Source organism: Anopheles gambiae, chromosome 3, assembly GCF_943734735.2.
Source record: "Anopheles gambiae chromosome 3, idAnoGambNW_F1_1, whole genome shotgun sequence".
Lineage (NCBI taxonomy): Eukaryota > Metazoa > Arthropoda > Insecta > Diptera > Culicidae > Anopheles > Anopheles gambiae.
The window spans coordinates 89311078-89329321 of NC_064602.1; the positions used below are offsets into that span (position 1 = coordinate 89311078).

The 18244-nt window shown below is 46.6% G+C and overlaps 1 protein-coding gene across 5 annotated transcripts in view; it reads left to right on the forward strand.

Annotated features, from left to right (window-relative positions):
• Window positions 1-18244, forward strand: part of LOC3291411 (optomotor-blind protein) — a 134468-nt gene that overhangs the window by 74369 nt on the left and 41855 nt on the right. For 3 of the 5 annotated variants that reach the window (XM_061655794.1, XM_061655792.1, XM_061655793.1), the window contains exon 5: window positions 9245-9268. The exons of the other annotated variants lie outside the window; for them this stretch is intronic. In XM_061655794.1, the coding sequence (XP_061511778.1) occupies window positions 9245-9268 (24 nt within the window). The remainder of the gene's footprint in view (window positions 1-9244; window positions 9269-18244) is intronic. 5 annotated transcript variants of the gene reach the window in all.

The following is an 18244-nucleotide window of genomic DNA, read 5'->3' on the forward strand; positions in this document are numbered from 1 at the left end:
TACCTTTTTTTAATTCAGAAAAAAGGATTCAACCGAATTCCTTAATCGGTATCTTATCAATATGATAAATATGAAGGTTCAATAAAAATGAGCCTACATTTACTGCAAATATTGTTTGCCAAAGGGTAGATTTATGGTTCAAATAATTTTGTTTTATATAATCTGACGTTTGGTGACTCAAATTATAACAATAACACAACATTTTCCTCTTAGGTTTGCTTGGCATAAAAAATACATGCTTAAGATAAAATCAGACACGAAAGTTTCGGTTTTAAAGATGTATTTTGATGAGTGATACGATCAACTAGGCCGTTCTTATGAAAAATAAAATATCATTGAAATTGATGCTTCAGCAACAATTCAAAAAGGGCATGCATAGAGCAATGTTTACAGCTCTGAAATTCTCCTAAAACGTTCTACGTCGAATATCGCTTGACAAAGACATACAGCACTTCAAAGAATATGTTATATTCATAAAAAAAAACTCTGCTAAATCAAACGTCACTGCAGCTCCATATCCAGTCCTTGTAGTTTCATTACCAACAAGTTCTTGTTGGGCGGCATATCAGCAAACGAAACCGTAACGAACGAAGCCTCCTCAGAGTACGGAACCTGTTCGTAAAACGGCCGCGACTTTACTGCCCACCACACTCATGGTCAATTTTTATTGCCCCTGGATGCTGGGCCGCGTGCGCACCCGAGCAAACTGATAAACGATCTGCACGGAGCGTTCAATCGGCTGCAAGAAGCTGTGTATGTATGTGCTGGAAAACTTTAACCGAACGAAGAAAAAGCAACAAATACGGTGGGTGGTACTTGTTGTCGCAGTTTTCCAAGCCTGTCCCTTGGCACACACTGGACGGGGCCAATCCGCCACCGCCTATCTGCATTGAAAAGTGCAACGCTCAGTCGCTCCGTCCTTTCGCGTATGCTGGTCGGTGGTCTAGCGGAAGCAACAAGCGGGACGGCACCACCAACGGTGCTCTCGACTCCCTCCCTCGTATCGCTTCTGCATTTCCCCATGCTAAACAGCCAACAATGGCGACTGTCTGGCGACGCGTTTTGCTGCTGCTGCTGCTACACACAGACCTACCCCGCGGAAAAGCGTGACCAATTTATCCGTCCGCCAGCATCATGCTCGACGGCACGATTCGTAATCATTTAAATACGCGACCTCGGAAGGAAAATTCCGCTCGCCCAATCGGGCCTGCAATAGGACGCAAACACACACACACACACACGCACGGGATTGTTCCGAGCGTTCCGGTTCCGATCGATTCGAAGGCTCGCGATCGCCAACCAAGTCCAGGAGAATACGTCCAGAGAATGCGTCCAGAGTCGCTTGCACTCCAGAGCTTCGGCTTTATCATTGCCAATCGTCTGGTTGCCGTCTGCAGGGTGGCCAGGACAGATTTCTGCAAGCTGCAGCAGCAGCACAAACCGTTGCAGCAGAGGTGGTCCATTCTCGCGCGAGGCGGAGGGATTCAGGGACTTTAAAGCCTCACATCGTTGCGTTGCAACGTTTATGCTTGCAGCTTTGTGCTTTATTTATTTTCCAAAACGGCAACACCGAAACGGGGAGTGAGGATGTGGAGCGTGCAGAAACAAATAATTCATAAATAATTGTAAACTACCTACTGGCGCCGGATTGCGCAGGAGGAACTGTGGCGTTGGTACAGCAGGGGCATACATTGGAAGTTCGATCTACACCGTAGAAACCTTTTGGTGGTGTGGTCGCTGGTGCTGGTGGTTTCCGACACGCTTATGCCCGGGAATGGATCAGCAAAATCATAACCGTATCCTCCCAAACCGTGGAGCTCCAAGAATTGATCTCTCTCTATCTCTCTCGCTTTTGCTACCCTGTCTCTTACTGTATTTCCTTTGTCAGTCTTTTTTTAGGACCTAGCACAATACCTTGGGAGCGGCTCATCTCCTTGTTTTTTTTTCAATGTAGCCTTCTTCCAAGCCCGTTCGAACGCTGAACTTGTTCGCCTTTTGAGGATAATAAAACACGACCCCTCTGCCAACAAAACGGTGTGTTGTAAGCTTGGCTTAAGATTTAGAAAGCTGGCCGGTGCCGAACCGTTTTGTTAACAAGATCCAATCAATCGTCCGGTGGAGGAAGCGAGCCGATGCGTGTGCGGTTTGGAGGGTTTTTCTTTTCTTTCTTGGTTATTCTGCCCATCCTTTCGCCACCGACTGGTCATTCGCGGTTCGGGATCATCCCGCCAAACGAGCCCGGAATGATATGGGGTGGTAATGGAAATCGACTTGGGTGGTCTTCTGGAAGCTGCATAGAAACGTTCGGTAGAGCTTCACGAAGCCTTCACCGACGGGTAATAATTCGATTCGATTTCGGTACTGGTGGAATGGGATTTGATTTGGCAAAGAGGAGAGGAGATCTAAGCCATTTGATCGTGAGCTCTCCTAGAGTATCGCGATATTTTTGTAATATTTATTTGATGATGAAACAATTATTAATTTTAACATAAATTGCCTTATACTAAAAAGTCATCTCGCTCAACAATTATTTGCATAGTCTTTCCAAACCATCGCATCGCCAGATCCGACACCTGGCTTTTGGATGGCAACTCCTCCAGCAGTGCGGCCCACAACGCTGTTAAAAACACGCTCACTGTATCCTGCGTGAGGCACTGCCAGTGCCTAAACCCGTGGTTATGGTTTTATGATGGCGAACGTGAATAAGTTCGACAGAGAGCAACAAAAAAAATCGCAAAGATCTACCCCAAAAATGCATAAGAAAATTGGACAGGCAAAACAAACAATGGACCCCACGAGCAGGGCCGGTTATGCTGCACACCCAACACGATGATAATGGTGATGAGTGCTTTGTTGGGTTGCTGGTTTTGCTTTTTTTTTTTTGGCTGCTGCTTCTGCTGTTTGCTTTGGTCACGCAAAGGCCTTCTGCTCCGTGGGCAGCCTCCACCAAGGCCCAGGTCTGCCTGCAAATTTGGCCCGGGTTAAACGGTTAAGAATGCACCCCAGACCCCAGACGCCAGCACAGGACGTCGAGAGTCAATCACGAGCAGCAGAACGATAATTATCAATTATTTATGATTTTTGTGTGTGTATGCGAGAGAGAGAAAGAAAGAGTGTGTGTGTGCGAGAAAGATCTTTTTGCGTCCAGCAGTGAACGTTCACTGGACGAGGCCTGTAACGAGCCTGGTTAAGTGAACCCACAGCTAGACTGTGATTATCTTGTTACCCCAGCCAACCAACGAGCTCCCCAAAAACACAGGGCGAGAAGAGAAACGGTTTCGAAAAGAAATGAAAGTGAAACGTTGCAGCAGCAGCAGCAGCATCCTTAATCGATGGTTATAAAATTTCTGCTTAGTTCAATGAAACGGAACGATGAAATAATTAACGAAATTTACCGCGAGACGGCAGGGAGAGGAACCAAGGGGTGCTGAATGTTTGCACAAAAATTAAGTGATTAAACGTAACAAAACGGGCGAATGGGAAGCGAATGGCGCTGAAACGTGATCTTCCGGGGGGAGAAGTAGGTAAGCGGTGCAGGTGCTCTTGTCCGTCCGCGAACGTCCCTTTAATTGACTGTGAACTACACCTAGACGGCAGAGCGCTATCTTAAACGATCCACACCGGTTTTATGCGCTACAAAAAGCTGCACACATTCATCATAATTCGTTTCGGGTGGAGAGAGAGAGCTTGCTGCCTTTAAAGCTCCTGGAACATCATCACGACGACGATGGTGTTATGGGACTGGGGCGCAGAGTGGCTGGATAGTGGTTGGATAGAGGCATGGAGCAAACAAGCGACTAGATAAGCCGATCAGTTGCCATCAGTAGTCGGTGGGAGTGGGCCTCAGCCACTGTAGCTTGTGGTACAGATTGAGACAGTGTTTAACAACGTGCTTCGATGGATGTAGATCACTGTATGGGAAGTGTTGGGGTATTACTAGCATGTTTTGCTATTTGATAGAACAAATCGGTTGAGGACCAAGACGGGGGTTGGTTGCTTACACCACGTTTGAATCATTTAGATGATCTCAAAATCTCTACAAAAGTTTTTGACAGGAATTATTGCACCAATTTCTCTGCTATTTGTTGCCTCAAGAAGAATGAATGCACAACACAATCAAGCATATTTAACATTTCATAAAATAACAACCATCTAATATGCCATTTTTTTATCTTTCTCTTCCCTCTCTTTGTAGGTAAGTGTTCAGCTTTCATCCATAACAACAATAAAAAACACGATCTAACCTTCATTACCTTTCGCTAACAAGATACATAATATGATCGCGGGGAGCGCATAACTTTCCGGGAAACGTTAAGCAAACAAATCGCCTGACCAAGAGAGGGGCAGGTATTGTGTGAATGTGTGTCTGTGTGTGATTAAATATATCTTGTTATAGATTTTTCGGGATCGGGTGCGATGGGTTAACATTCTTCTTTTTTTTCGGGAAAATCTCTCTCCTTCAAATCGGGCAGGTGAATCTTGCATTTGGGGCGCCAGCGTCAGGCAAGCATTCGAGCAAAATTGGACAATCAAACAAACACACACACATGCACGCTGCACAACGTGACTAAAACGAGAAAGAGTTGAACATTGAGGATGCAACGAATGTATTCAATGTAACAAGATCGGTGAGAGATCGCACAGCGCAGCTGCGGTGGAAAAAAGAACGAAAGAAGCAAGCAAGCGACGAACCTGCAGCAGAGGAAAAAAGAAATCAGCAACCAAACCAACAAAAAAAAAACTGTAACAAACTGATACGAAAGTATTCTTCGATACAAAATCAAAGACGGTGCGGACCGTGCCGTTGTCCACTCTGTCCCTTTTCCCGGTGCCCGAACGTGTGTGTGTGCGCGAGCGCGCGCGTATGTGTGTGCATTTTTCGAAACCCAACGGGCGCCACATTATTTATGTTGATTTCTTCGATATAGGACAGTTTTGCGCCGGGGTTCGCTTCGGGGTTTTGTTTCGGGAAAAATTATAAATATTTCCCTGCCCCTGCTTGCCCTCCTTTCCCGATGGTGGGCTCGTGCTGCAGCAGAACTGAGAACGCATCTACAAGAAGGGATCGCAGAAAAGGCGCCAGACTGCAGCGCCTGGTTTGTGTGTTTTGTTGCTTCCTTTTTTTTCCTGTGCGACCGCGTCGTCGTCCCTGGGATGGGACCGTGAAGCAAACGGCAAACCCTGATTAAATCGCTACCACGGCGTATTTGTTTACGCCGAGCTCTGGGTTCGTTCCTACTTTCTTACCGTTCCTTTTGCCGCCTTACTTTTTTTTTGCTGAACGAGATCTCCCGAAGGATCGCACCGTTCCTCTTGTCTGCTGTGCCCCTTATGGAGTGGGGAGGCAAGGTATCTGTGCCCTTTTTGGGGGGAATTGGTTTTTGTGGAATCAGCAGTCAGGATTGTGTCGTTTCGTTGGCGTCGCTGTCGTCGTTTCGCTGGCTGGCGACAGACATCACCTACAATGCCCTCCACGGCCCGCACGGCGGTTTGTCGTCGTCGTACCACGGTGACCCTTACGGGCCTGGTGTGTGATCGCTTTCCGTGTGAAAGCGACCATGTAGTCCACAAGTGCACATGCAAATTGGGTGACCGTAACAAAATAATGACCCCTTTGGATGGTGGGCAAAGAGAGCGAGAGGGAGGGATAAGAGACGATTGAGAATCGCGAAAAAAGGACATCGATTTGCATCGATTTTGCTGATGCTGACGCTGGCGGGCCCGTTAATGTGTGTGTGATTCGAGCTGATTCCAATATTCGCATCCGTAGCGTGAATATTGATGAACCCGATGATGTCTTCGGTTCTCCACGCTGGATCTGACGGCTCGTGTTGGACATTCGACATCGATGAGTCAAATGAGTTCAGGGCTTGGAGGAGGGGGAAACCAACCCAAAAACAAACAAGATCAGCAGGTTGCAAACTCTTCCCTCGAGCGTTGACTGGACAAGAAAGTGTGTGAAGAACCCCTAAGTCACCACCAATGTACTGCGTTTGATAGTAAAAATCTTTAATTTGCTCCACCACCACCAAGAGACCGTAGGCTGGCTTTAATTACTCCATCCCGAACGGCATCCAGATTTCCGATACGGGCCCGGTGGATTATGCCGCTGTAGAGACTTCTTTTTTCGTCTCCTCCCAGCAACCTAGACAGCTATTCGGGGCGGGCGGGACCCAAACACCCGTAACGTCCTGGGAACCGGGAATCACTGTGGGTTTGGAACTGGTTTGCCCGATCCAGTGGTACTGCCGACCGGAGGAGGGTGAACACTGGGGCGTACTGGGTTTATTGGTTTCCTCTACGTTTCTGCATATTAATTGGCGATAATGAGCAACCGGTGGGACCACCGCCGTGACGCGACCAACGTGTGTGCGCCAGTTCAATATTCCAATCCCACCCTCCAATGTCTCCACTCCCTAATGAGTCTGGGTTAAGATGACGTTTTTTTTTCTTCTTTGGGGTGTCGTTCTTTTAATGTCCCAGGCAAGACGAAAGTATCGAGATCTGGAGCTACAAATCCTACTCCTTTCGACACCTGCCTGAAGCGGAATGGAATGTTGAGGTCCCGATTGCCACACGAAGACCTCCCAGATGAGGCCCGCCAACTTCTCCCAGCACCGCCACGGTCGCTGCACTTACCTGGTCACCGGTCGTTGTGTGCTTATCTGCGTGTGCGTGTGACCAATTGAATGGGCATTGACAAATCGGCTCGTTAGGCGCGTTGTTTCGGTGGCATCTTCATTAGAAATGACAATGGGAATCATGGGTCGGAGGCTGGAATGGCTGAGGAAAGGTAGGGATGATTCGAGAGCGACAGTTGGGCGTTGAAAAATGAAGTGCAATTGAGATTGGAGGAGAATGGTTTTGTGAAGTGTTGCATTTATTTCACCAGCATCTAGCTATTGGGGAGAGGGAGTTTGTTTCAAAAGTGTCCACTTCTGAGCGATTGCATGGAGAGCATGCTTGGAGTTAAGATAGAGTGAGAATGCTGAACATCAAAGAAAAAGGGGATTGTAAAATTTTATTAGCATATTGTCTTTAATGACGAATACAAAACAGTATTTCGTTGGAAATAGGCATAGGAAAATGTTTGACTTTTTGATTGAGCCTCCGGAACATAGTCTTCAACAACAATAACTACATTGTTACTTTACTGGACGATGGAATGTGTCTGATTGAAAAATGTCCTCCAGCGCTACAAAACAAAAATCTACCAAGATAAGAAATATGTCCTCCGTGACAAAAAGCATACAAAAAGCAAGACAACATTCTTGTCCCCAAATTGTCTCCATTCTGCGCTTGTCACGATCAGCTTCGCATCATCGCCAGTCCTTCCCGTTTTGCACATAGCTTCTTCTCCCTACCAGCTTCTTGCATCCAATGCATCCCCGCCCCGCCCCGTCCCAAGCCTACTGCAGCACTTGAGATTTCAAAAGTGAAACCAAAACGGCGAGCTACACGCAAGGGAAAGAAAACCCACTGCGCTAGATAAATTACTCTTCTCCAAACTCGCGGACAAGGATCTTGCGATTTGACAAGGAAAATATTTGTAAGCGGCGGTTTTTGTTTGTTTGTGTGAGTGTGTGTGTGTGTGTGTGTGTGTCGCGAGTGTCGCCAGTCGTCTTTGCTCTTCGCTTTGCTTGCTCAGCTCCAGCTCCAACCTGCCAGAGGAGTAAACCTAACACCGAGAAAGCGAAGAAAGAAAAAAACTGCCGCCGCCGCCGCCGAATCGAACGCATAAATTGAATTCCGTCTGTCGGATTTGGCGTGCAAACGATATGTTTTATTCTGCCGAGCGCGTTCTGCTGTGGACAGAAGCGTGGAGGGTGAACACACACACACACAAACTGGACTGGAAAATAATGAGCCCCCACAAAAGGCGCGGGGCCGCGGGGACCGCGGGGTAGTGTACCGAAAGGTATCAATAATAATGGCGCCATTTATTGATTTATGCTCGATTGTTGTTGTTCGCGCGGGCCGGCAGGCGAACGGGGAGAAGAATATCTTTTCTGCTGAAGCAAGAAGGAATGAATGGGAAGAAAAGTGCGACCGATGCGACCGCTTCTAATGCGTTCTAGCCATTTGGGAAGAAAACGCAACCACAAAGCAAATCCCCCCCTCCAAACGCACACGGCCCACCGATGATGAACATGCATGAATTTGTTTCTTTTATGCGGCCGCATGTAAAGCGGTGCTTGGAGCTAGAACTTGATGTTGTTGTTGGTCTTGCTCTCTGTTTGTAGTTCGTGATGCTGATCGCCATTTTTTTTTTTTGAATTTTGGAGTGGGTGGTCGTAGAAGCGAACTGGCAGAATCTCGTTCGTTCATTACTTTGCTAATTGGAAGCATAATTGATGATGAAGAAGAGCATCGATTGGAGTATGAACTTATTTTCAAACTGGAATTGTTGTAGCTTAAATAGAAAATCAATTATATTTTTCAACAATTGGAAAAACGTTACAGTCGAAAACGTATTTTCTTTCTAGCACACTACATTTATAATGTTTATTGCGCTGAATTCAGTTGTTCAGTATATTACTTTTCCTGCAATCAATGGGATTTGTAAATCATCGAATGTTATAAAACATTATAACATTGTAATCATTGTAACAATGTTGAAACAATGACAATAATAGTATTAAGGCAATATAAAATGCCCATGTTGGCTTATTTAGTATCTCAGACGCAGAGCTTTTTAATATTGTATTCATAAAATAGGTCATTTTTAACCTTAATCGCTAGATCATATAAAACCAAAGTTGATGAATAATGCTTTCTTACATTTGAAGAACACGTAAAGAGCGTAGATCATGATCATTTTAGTCTGTGAAAAATAACGTAACACATTTTAGGCACTTGTCAACACTGTTTTTGGCATTAAAATCATTCTTTGAGACGATGAACTATCGCTCTTACTACCTCACCATAGTTGCGATTTGTGGTCCCGCAAAAGTGAAGCGCGCTCCGTGTTAGAAGTAGCACCGCCGTATTGGTTTGGTTGGTCCGGGTAGACGGTATAGTAGCTGTTGCAGGCGCAAATGCCTCTGTACACCTTTCCCATTAATCAGCCTTCTCCCCAACCCGTAAAAACACTCGACACCGTGGTCGTGCGAGTGCTGGAGCGGCTTGTGTCTGATTTGTTTTTTTTTTTTAATTTTGTTCGTTTCAAACTTCCCGCCTTGAATTTCCTCCCCTGCAATTTTATTCAGTGTCATTAATACCCGTTTACTCTCTTATCTTCAAGGTTGGCGATGCCTCCACCGTTTGGGTATGTAACACTATTTTTTTTACACACTTTTGATTTCTACTGTCCCATCCTACCCACCACAACCTGCGCGGTGCAATGCTGTGCGCTACAAAAAAAAAAAAATAATGCGGAAATGCTCTTGCGTGTGCGCGTGTTTGTTGCGTTTTGATGAACGAACGTGAACGCACAGATTGAGGTAATTGAGAAATTTTGCGAAAGCGTTTTACAATTGTTAAAGATAAAAATGGTTTGACTGGTTTTGGAGAAGATATTTAAAAGTAGGAGTAATTGCTGCTACGTATGACGTTTTTCTAGCTGTGCATAAACGGTTGGCTTAAGAACGTAGCCTTTAACGGCAGTACGCCATAGTGTCATTGCCAAGTGCTGCGGATTAGCACCTCACTGGTCGTGAGTTCGATTCTGCTTTATCGCTTTATACGGCTGGTGAGATAATATCATTTCCATTTATATTATCACGTAAACCCGTTGTTTAGGTATGCAGTCATTGCATTAATAATGCAGCATACAAAAAGAAGAAGAAGAAGAGGCGCTAGTGTTTCTACTCGCATTCGCCTGCGTGTGTGTTGAGCGCGCCACAAGCTTTATGAAGATAATTAATGATAATAAACCGATCGTCCGTGCTTAAGCCGCACGCCGCTCCTTCAGTTCGCTGTGCAAGGGAGAAGGGTAGTAGTAGGGGGAAGCAAGTCTGTTTAAGCCCACCCAACAAGCGCGCATTTCTTCCTCCACAACAGCAGGGGGTGGTTTTTACACACACCCGACGGGTGGAAAATCCGTTTCAATTCTAGCCGATGCCGCCGCCTCTGGTGCTGCAAGCCGGCCGCCGCCGGGTGATGGCAATGATTACCGGCAATCAATAAAAATGAATATCAATATTACTTTGCTACCCTTGTAATGGGGTGAGGGGATGAGAGGAGGTTTACATAAAAGTAAAAATGCCGCCACGATCACCGCTGGGTGGCGGTGGAAACATAAAACACAGACACACACACACGCTGAGGGAAAACACGAAATCACATAAAACAGTGCCCCTCCACAGCACAGCATCACTGTGGTTCGGTGAGGTGTATTTTGTTCCCTCTTTGCCTGTCTCTCTCTTTCTCTCTTTCTCTCTCTCTCTCTCTCTCTGTTTAATGTCAGCTACAGGGGGAGAGTACATTGCAGCGTTAGTGCGAATGTGCAAATATGCGTGCGAGGAGGAAAAGATTTATTAAAGCCAATAAAAACCGCTGCGCCGGTTGAAGCGCCAAGGCGGCATTTGGCTTTAGACTGCTGGAGATGAAATTGTTTTATGGCAGCTATAGGTTTAAATGAACTTTTACTGAAACCTTTATTCAAAACAATTTAAAATAGATGGTAATAACACAATTGACACTAAATAAGGTAAAGCTAACCATCTTAAAATAGACAAGGTTTACACCAAAAATTGAAGCAACGCTCAAAGTGAAGTCATCGCGGTGCAACATGCGCTCAACCAATTATTTCCAATTTTCCGACAAGAGCACACACACACATATTCCTCCCTTTTGGGGGTGGCGGGGAGGTTGTTTTGCCGTTGTCGCCGTCTCAAGGTCCTTTTGGTCGCCCACCTCGTGAGAAGATCTTGGATACGGAAACAAACCCCCCACAAATGCAGCTTCCCCCAGCCGCCTCGCTGCAATGCACGAACGCGATCAAAGTACTTCCGCGGGGTGCGTCACGCAATCACGAGCGTCTAAAAACATCGGTGGTGGTCATCGGATACGCGCAGGAGGGGGAGGTCTTTAACATCGTAAAGCGCATGTTTCGTTTGTGCACGCCGGTGCGCGGCCCGAAAGGCTCGCGTGGGGCGCCCGTCGGAAGAACGCCGGCGCGAGCGAGCAGGCGCTTGCATCGACGCCAGAGGTTTTTGTGTTTTTTATATTTAAAACCATTTCTTCCCCAGCGTTCCAGCCAGCTTCTTCTGCCGTGCTTAAATGGACTTGTCGCATAGGGAGGAGGGGGAAGGAGTGGACAACGATGTATTCTCTTTCTTTCACTTCCCTCCTTGCCAAGCGCACTTGTTGGAACACCTTTTGCCGCCAATGCTGAGCCGGGTGCGTTGGTTCGATGGGATGTGGATTAAACGAAAAAAGCAAAGAAAGACACTATTTGCCCGTGGTTCCAGAATCCGGCAGTTCACGATTAACGTTCGCAAAAATGCTCCAAAGCAAGAAGAGCGAAATCAAGCGACGAACCTTCCCTGCATGTCCTTTTTCATTCTTGGGCCACTCTACTCCCTCCCGCTCCCATTTGTGTTTTAACCCTAAGTTCGACCGGATATCGGTTCGGTTGTCGCCCGCTCGGAGGTCCGCTCGGGGTCCCCGTCGGGATGTTAAAGAGCGGCGCTTGCGACGGGAGATCAAAGTCCCGATCCGCCCGGTAAGACGAGCGCACACTCGATCGAAACACGACGCCAACTCGCGTGACGCCCGTTCGTCGCCGGGGATGTTTTTTTTTTGCGTACGCACACTCACACACACACACACACACACACTGAAAGCTGCTTCCCGTTTTTGGAGTTTCTGGCTTGGAGTTTGGTCTTTAGTAAGACTATTCTGCTGCTGCCGCCGCAACGCTGGAGTCGCCGGAGTGATCAGGTTTTTTTGTTGGCGAACATCATCGCAACGGACCACGGGGGAGAGATGAAGAAAGAGAGTGAGAGAGAGAGAGGCGCGAAGGGATAAAATCGTTTAAAGTCGGCCGAATTTCGTTCCCCTCATAGCCACCGGACCCGGGCCGAGGGTGGGTGGGTGAATCCGTTTTTATGGTGCTGGTGTGTCTTTCGTGTTTTTATTAGGAACCGTTGCTCGGTTCGGTGCGGAAATTGAGTGTATGTTTTTTCTCTCTCTCTCTCTTTCAAGGGTTTGGGTTTTTTGTTTCTTGTCGCTCGCTTCTTTCACTTAATAATCCCCACCCAAAGTGTCCTTTGCCGGTGGTGCAGTGTATCGTGTTACGATGGGTACCAGCAGCGTCTTTGATGTATGCCTGTTTTATTTTCTCCGGAGATTGTTCGGGGATCGGGAACGCCATCGGTGGCAGGGAATTGCTGAAATAACTTCGCAGACAATTTATTAGATCGTTTGATCTGGTGAGGTACCGGCATTGCTGCTTATGCTCTTGAACAGAAAAGGGAAACATTGTAGAAATAAAACACAAATTATGCTGAGTTTATCTAACACCATTTCACAGCTTTGAGGCTCAATTTTGAACAGCTTGGTTTGAGTTTAGTTTCTCTCATTTTGACAGATTAATACAGCTTGTCAACCACTTACCGTAGTCATAGTTTTATCTCCCTGAAACACTTGTTGGTAAGATAAGCCTGCGCAATCAATTAAATACTTGTCAGACTCAGCTCAGCTCGCTGGAGAGGATTTATTTCTTATAAATGATCTTCAGGGAAATGTATAACAAGTTCACGTTCTCTTCTGAACTTCCCGACCATCCTCCTCAAAGCATCATTTATCAAGCGCAATTTATCCGACAGCTTTATACTTCTTACTTCATAAAGCTTGAGTGAGCTTACATGCGCGACATGTGTCACAAAAAGAATACATGTGGGGATTCGTAGGTTTCAAGGACACACCACGCTCTACATATTACCTCGAAGAAAAGGCTAACGAGCTGCCACAATAAGTACAAGAACAAGTAACATCAAGTGATAAACAACATAAATTACCATTAATTGCCACCCGGGGTGAAGTGAAGCCGCTCACGAGCTCCTCAAGGGCCGGCTTGCAAGCCGGCTACCTACCTGCCGGCCCAGTGAGGTCCCAGTGAGTGTGAGCCCGTAACCATTTCGGATAAAATGTCGCTTCCGTTCCAAAACGAAATGACAGCGACAGCGAGCGCGGGTCTCGTTCTCTGTTTGTTCACCTCGCTTAATCTTAATCTTCGTCTATTAATCAATAGCGACAAACGATGAAACCTGACCACACGGCCACTGTGAGCGCGGGACAGGTGACCCCGGCGCAACCGTCGTAGGTTGATCGTGCCTGCCCGATAACGCAACGAGCGATCGTTTTTTTTGGAGTGGAGGCCTAATTTCGGGTGCGCTTCGGGTGGCAGGGAAACAAGAAATAAAAACCCTAAAACCTGTCACCTTTAAAGTTTAACCAGCGTAACCGCCTGTTAAATGAGCCGACCTTCGATGCGCGCGCAGGGAGGGTTGGTGAAGATCGCGTTAATGCGCCCACCGCCCGTTTGCTTCCCAATTAGAGTGCGATAATGAGAAATGAAATAATTCAAATAGTGTTATAATTCCGTTTTGTTTTGTTGCTGTTGTTAATATTATTCATTGCTTCCGTTTTGTTGGTTTCATTTAAAAAAAGTAAAACGTTTCTCTACTCAATTAGAAATATTTGAACTCACCTAATTAATTGAACGCGGATGCGTCACCCTAACAAAATTTAGATCTACATAAAGGGAGGAAAGAATCGGCCCGGTGACACAACCGGGTATAATCCTTAAGCGCCGTCCGTGAAATCGGTCCCAATTCGCACTAAACCGTACCGTACGCATTCTACAATCTCGGCTCAACGATTCGGCGATCAATCACAAACAAGCAGCAAACAACTGCAAAACAAAAAAACATAAGCAAAACGGACCGATCTCAGCGAGCGGAAGGCGATCGGTTTAATGATCACATCATGATTAATTTCCCCCCGGGGTGGGTAGTTTAACGTTTTGCTTGTAACGTTTAGCAAACACACGAGCGGCCGCGTCCCGTGGCGCAAAGCCGCCACCCTGAATCACTCTGGGCACTGGGCGGCAAGGGTGGTGATCGAATAAAGATGATAAATGGAGCTCTCCACTCTCTCGGAGCACAGGAGTGGGCACGAGGGGAAACAGGCTTCCTTCTGGCTCCATTAGATGGCGCTAGCGCCCCGGCTGCCCGGGAAGGTGGTGCCCCCGAAACTCGAACGGTTCGTCGCTCGCTGCAGCGCACAAGTCTTTCGTTTCGCTTTTGCCTTGCTTCACAGTCGATCGTGGCACACTGTTTCGTTTTGTTTTTGCTTACTTCTAGGGTGGAGGAAGACAGAGAGAGCCAGAGAGGAAAAAACAAACAAACAATCCACTGCAAGCTGTGGCTCCCGTATTGTAACCGATCCCGGCCTACCTTTTACCCTCCGCGACCTTCACCAACCACACCACACCGGTCGATCGATCGTTTCAACACGGCGTCGGTCGTCGCGGGGTCGAAATAAAATCCAAAATAATTGGTATCTAAACATATGTTAATACAAGCCACCCTTGGCACCTGGCGACCCCGGTCGCCGGTTCGGCGCTTTTTGCAGTCGGGCGCCATACGATCGGCTCCGCTGCCCGATTGCCACCCGTGCTGCCCTAGCTACCAGCGGGCGCTCTCCGTTTGCCGCTTCCTTCGCCACTCGCGCTCGAACGTCGCGTGCAATTCTCGCGCGAAACAAAAAAAAAGACGAAAGAAAACGTTCTCACGTGTTCGCTGGGTTTGGCGAAATCCTTTTAAGCGTTAAGCGGAGGCCCTTTCCCTTGCCTTGCTGCTGTGCGATCGTGCGATCGCGCCCCGGTTTTGGTATCGTTAGCAAGAGCGTGCCTCCCTGCCACCAAGTCGCGCCGCGCCGGACGGGCGTTTTCCTTGTCTGCCTTTTTCGCCTGGTCCTTCCCTGGCAGCATGATTTGTTTTCCCTTCGCGCTCATTCACTCAGCCCACCCCTTCCCCCTGTGGTCGGTGGTGACCAATGAGCCCCGTTCAATTGTTTCAAATTTTGCAGCCCCAACTCTGTGGTGGCAACAATGCGAACCTGTCTCAAAAAATCCGATGCGGCTCGGCAGGGTGGCGCTTGCCGGACTGCAAACGATCACCCATTCCTCTGGTTCCCTTGGCTCTAGTATATTTGTTTACTGTCTTTCCGTTTTGCCTTTTCGTTTTGCCATTCGGTGGCGCCCGTTTATGTCTCGTTCGACCACCGAGCGATCGCGAGCCGCACCGAAAGGAAGCTGCACACATGTGATCCGTGGCCTAGCCACGGTGTTCTAGCTACTGGTGTCCGAGTGACGACCAGAGAGCATTTAGAATGGTGCCTCTTTCTCTTCGCTTAATTATTTTATATGAAATTGGTGTAGTTTTTACGATTGTCTGCTCTGTTTTTTGTTTTGTGGGTGCTTTGTGGCGGTGGCTGTCGACCGGCGGCCGCCTCTGAAAGCAGACGGAACAGATTCATTTGTATATTTTGTCTTTTCGTTCGTTTCTTTCCTTTCTTCCCTTGTGTAATGCGCTTTTATGGACTTAGTTTCACGTTTAGCAAAGCCTGCTGGAGGCTGCTTGTGTGTAATGTTTTTCTTCTTCTTTTGATTTTGATTCATTGAAGCAAAAGGTTAAACGATTCGGTCAAACTGAATGTGTTTGGTTTTGTGTGCCGCAATTGCTTGGGAAAATGAGGAGATGGGAAGTGGTCACATCCTGCTACATGGCACAGATTAATTAGCCGAACGGGTGTAGCTCGTGTGACCTTGCGGATACAGGAAGCAGAAGTTAATAAAAACAAACTTGTTCGGCGCACACTAGCTCTAACATGCGCTGATGCCCGATGCTCACCCTTTACCGGATGTATAAAACTGGCCACTTCTGGTCCTGGTGGGCGGCCGACCGCTCGAGAAGCGCGGCAAAGTGTGAATGGAGTTAATTAAAGTTTTGCTGATTTGCTGCTGGCGGCTAGAAAGAACGTACGCACAGAACATGCTAAGGAATGGGATGTTGCGTGTTGTTGACCTTCCGGTGGAGTGTAGTTTGTATCTATATTTTTTTACTTTTTTGGGAATGCAAACTGTATAATAGGCATTGTTTTTGTGTACAACATTGTTGAGTTATACTGCTTCATCGGACAAAAAAAATACCATTGACGACATGATGTCAATACAAACCGAAGCACAGAAGCACCACCTAGAAAGCGATGCCACTAATTAACGTCTCAAGTTATGTGCTGCGGTTCCGAAACGGTTTCCGTGTGATGTGGTTTTGCTGTGTGGGAAGCTTTCAGGAGGAAGGGGTGGGGAGGGGGGGGGGGTATGCAAAACTCGAAATTTCTGTTTCTCCGCACCAGCGCCCAGTAAGAAAGTCTGTTTGAAGCGCGTAGAAAAAAAACACAAAATCTCCCAAAATAAAACGAGAACAAGAGAGAGAGAGAGAGAGACAGGGAGGGCACTTGTTTTGAGAGGAAAAACAGATTTTCTTTGATCTCGTTGATTTGGGGAGTTTTTTTTTCTGTTCGTTGGTTTGCTGTCAACTGTGCATTGATGGGTTTTATTTTTACCTTTCGGTTCGGTTTATTCAAATGAAGCGAACGATGCAAATCAATCCACTCGAGACACAAACCGCAAATTGTGAGGGGTGGGGGTCGGTTTTGGGGGAGTGGGAAAGGTGAAAGGAAATGAAGGGCATCGGTACGGTAAAAGGAAAACAAGCAAAAGGTCTTGGTTTTTTGCTGGATCCTTTCGTCGGACGCAAGAGGACAAAATTAAATAGTTAATTTGCGTTGATTTAATTTCATTTCATTCCTTTTAATAATAAATCCAATTTATGTCTGTGGTGTGCAAATTGTGTTTGTGTGTGCGATTTGATGGAGCAATCACTGTTGTAAATTTTGAATAATAATTACTGCGGGGATGTGTTAATATACAAAGCTATAAATTAGGTTGAAACTCTTCCAGCTTCAACGAAATGCAGCATTTTTCTTACAAAATGTTTTAAATTTTCTAGATCAAATGTTCAAAGCAAAGCAAAACATAACAGTTACAGGCAAACATAACGATTTAAGCGAGCATTCTATGTAAACGAGCGTGTGGAAAGCATCCAACTAACCACTCCTTACTTCCTTCGCACACTTTTCCTTGTACATATTTGCACTCTTTTGTAACTATTACAAAGAGGAGGGAAAAAATAATGCAAAAAAAACCCCGATCGTTAGGTGAGCTGCCATCGCCAGACCGGAAGAGGCAAATAAACTTATCCACCCATCCGATCGATCGTTAAAACGTAGTGACAATCATTAGCGAAAACGATTGTGGGGAGGAAAACACAGTGACATTAGTGGCATTGGTTGGTTTCCCATGCGTTTTCCCTCCATGCCACGAGACATTCCAGCTAATTGAACGTGTCATTTGCTTTGTGCACAGTCTGCCAGTCTCCTCTATTTGCCTGCCCTATCGGTGTACTTTGATCGGTGGCGTTTTTTTTACGTGCAAATATACGCTTTCCGATGACGAGGTGCGGACAAAATGGCTAATTTAAGTCAAATATCATTTTTATTATGGCGCATGTATGTGTGTTTTTTTTTTTTGCTCGGTACAGTTGTTAAACTTACATCTAGCTGGTGCGATTACCTTTTTTTTCGTAATTTTTCCTGCTAATAAATTATTCCAACGCTGTTCGTGAAAAACGAAACTAGAACACTTCAGTGAATGAGCTCGATTTAAACGATTTCCCAGAATGGCCGCGCAGCACGAACACACACACACGTACCACACGTGCATCCTGTGGGAAATCGTTTCGAAAGGTGTCCCAGGCGAGCGCGGGTTGGCCAGTGATTTAGCCCAGTTCCCTTTGCCTCCCCGCCCCGCGCTCTGTCCCCTGCATTCTCTGTGCGTCGATATCGCGCCAGATAAGATAATGTTAACAGACCTCCGTCTGCGGGCGCGTTGGTGTCCAGGAAAGGTGAGCCAGACACACACACACACACACTGATGATGGGCTGCTTATGATGATGATTAATAACATTAAATTACATCCATTAATAAAATTGAACACAAACGACGTGAACACGCGCATACGAACCGGCCCTGGCTGGCTCCAATGCTGCCGAGGACAAGGGAAAGCACAGGACCGAATGCGAGGGTGTGCGTGAAAGCGTGTGTGTGTGTATGTTTAAATGGAAGATAGCACTCGGATGGTTTTTGGGTTCCTTGCTTTTTTGCTATCTT